The sequence below is a fragment of the Octopus bimaculoides genome, chromosome 29, assembly GCF_001194135.2.
Source record: "Octopus bimaculoides isolate UCB-OBI-ISO-001 chromosome 29, ASM119413v2, whole genome shotgun sequence".
Taxonomy (NCBI): Eukaryota; Metazoa; Mollusca; class Cephalopoda; order Octopoda; family Octopodidae; genus Octopus; species Octopus bimaculoides.
Genome location: NC_069009.1, coordinates 1201402 through 1202877, shown reverse-complemented (window position 1 = coordinate 1202877; position 1476 = coordinate 1201402). Strand labels below are relative to the sequence as shown.

At 36.7% G+C, this 1476-nt stretch overlaps 2 protein-coding genes across 6 annotated transcripts in view; one reads left to right on the top strand and one right to left on the bottom strand.

The window, feature by feature from the left end:
* LOC106879009 (zinc finger protein 91) overlaps positions 1–1476 on the bottom strand; it is a 12597-nt gene that overhangs the window by 6574 nt on the left and 4547 nt on the right. The window lies entirely within an intron of this gene.
* Positions 53–1476, top strand: part of LOC128251214 (zinc finger protein 253-like) — a 5711-nt gene continuing 4287 nt past the window's right edge. Inside the window, exons 1-4 of the mRNA XM_052977816.1 lie at positions 53–57; positions 575–783; positions 1084–1174; positions 1253–1371. Of these exons, the coding sequence (XP_052833776.1) occupies positions 53–57; positions 575–783; positions 1084–1174; positions 1253–1371 (424 nt within the window). The remainder of the gene's footprint in view (positions 58–574; positions 784–1083; positions 1175–1252; positions 1372–1476) is intronic.

The following is a 1476-nucleotide window of genomic DNA, read 5'->3' as shown; positions in this document are numbered from 1 at the left end:
TAAACGTTCATAAAAATATTCATATAGGAGAGAAACCGTACCATTGCGACATATGTGGTGAATCATTTTCTAGAAAGAATACCTTGACTGCTCATAAACGCATTCATACAGGTGAGACACCATATCATTGTGATACCTGTGGGAAATCATTTGCTCACAGAAATACCTTAACTGAACACAAACGTGTTCATACTGGAGAGAAGCCATACCACTGTAATATCTGTGGTAAATCATTCTCTAAAAAATCTATTTTGGCTATTCACATGCATATCCATACAGGTGAGAAGCCATATCACTGTGATGTCTGTGGTAAATCTTTCTCTCAACATTCCTGTTTATCGGTACACAAGCGCCTTCATACAGGAGAGAAACCATATCATTGTGATATCTGTGGTAAATCATTTACTCACAGAAACACATTATCTAACCACAAACCTACTCATACAGGTGAGAGGAAATACCATTGTGATATTTGTGGTAAATCATTCTCTCGTAATGATCTCTTAAGTGTACATAAACGTATTCATACAGGAGAGAGACCATATCACTGTGATATCTGTGGTAAATCATTCAGTCGTAGTCACCACTTAACTGCTCACAAGCACATCCATACTGGAGAGCAACTATATCACTGCGATGTCTGTGGTAAATCATTTACACACAAAAGCAGCCTCACTGTACACAAACAGGTTCATTCAGGATTGAAACTATATCACTGTGATATCTGTGGTAAACCATTCTCTCAAAGTAGTAAAGTTACTCTTCACAAACGCATTCATACAGGTGAGAAGCCGTATCACTGTGATATGTGCAGTAAATCATTCTCTTTTAAAAGTAATTTAGTTGCCCATAAACGTATTCATACAGGTGAGAAACCATATAAGTGTGACAACTGTGATAAATCATTCTCTGTGAAAAATAACTTAGCTGCACACAGACTTACTCATACAGGAGAGAAGCCATATCATTGTGATATTTGTGGTAAATCATTCACTCACAGAAGTTCTTTAACTGTACACAAACGTGCCCATACAGGAGAGAAACCATATCACTGTGATATCTGTGGTAAATCATTCTCTCAAGGCTATGAATTAGCTACACACAAACTTATTCATACAGGCAAGAAATCCTATCATTGTGATATCTGTGATAAATCATTCTCCGTGAAAGTTAGGTTAGCTACACACAAACGTATTCATACAGGAGAGAAACCATATCACTGTGATATATGCGTTAAATCATTTTCTTACAGAACTAATTTAGCTACCCATAAACGTATTCATACAGGTGAGAAACCATATCAGTGTGACAACTGTGATAAATCTTTCTCTTGCAAAAGTAATTTAACTCTTCACAAACGTACTCATACAGGTGAGAAACCACACCACTGTGATATCTGTGATAAATCTTTCTCTTGCAAAACTAATTTAACTCTTCACAAACGTACTCATACAGGTGAGAAACCACACCACTGTG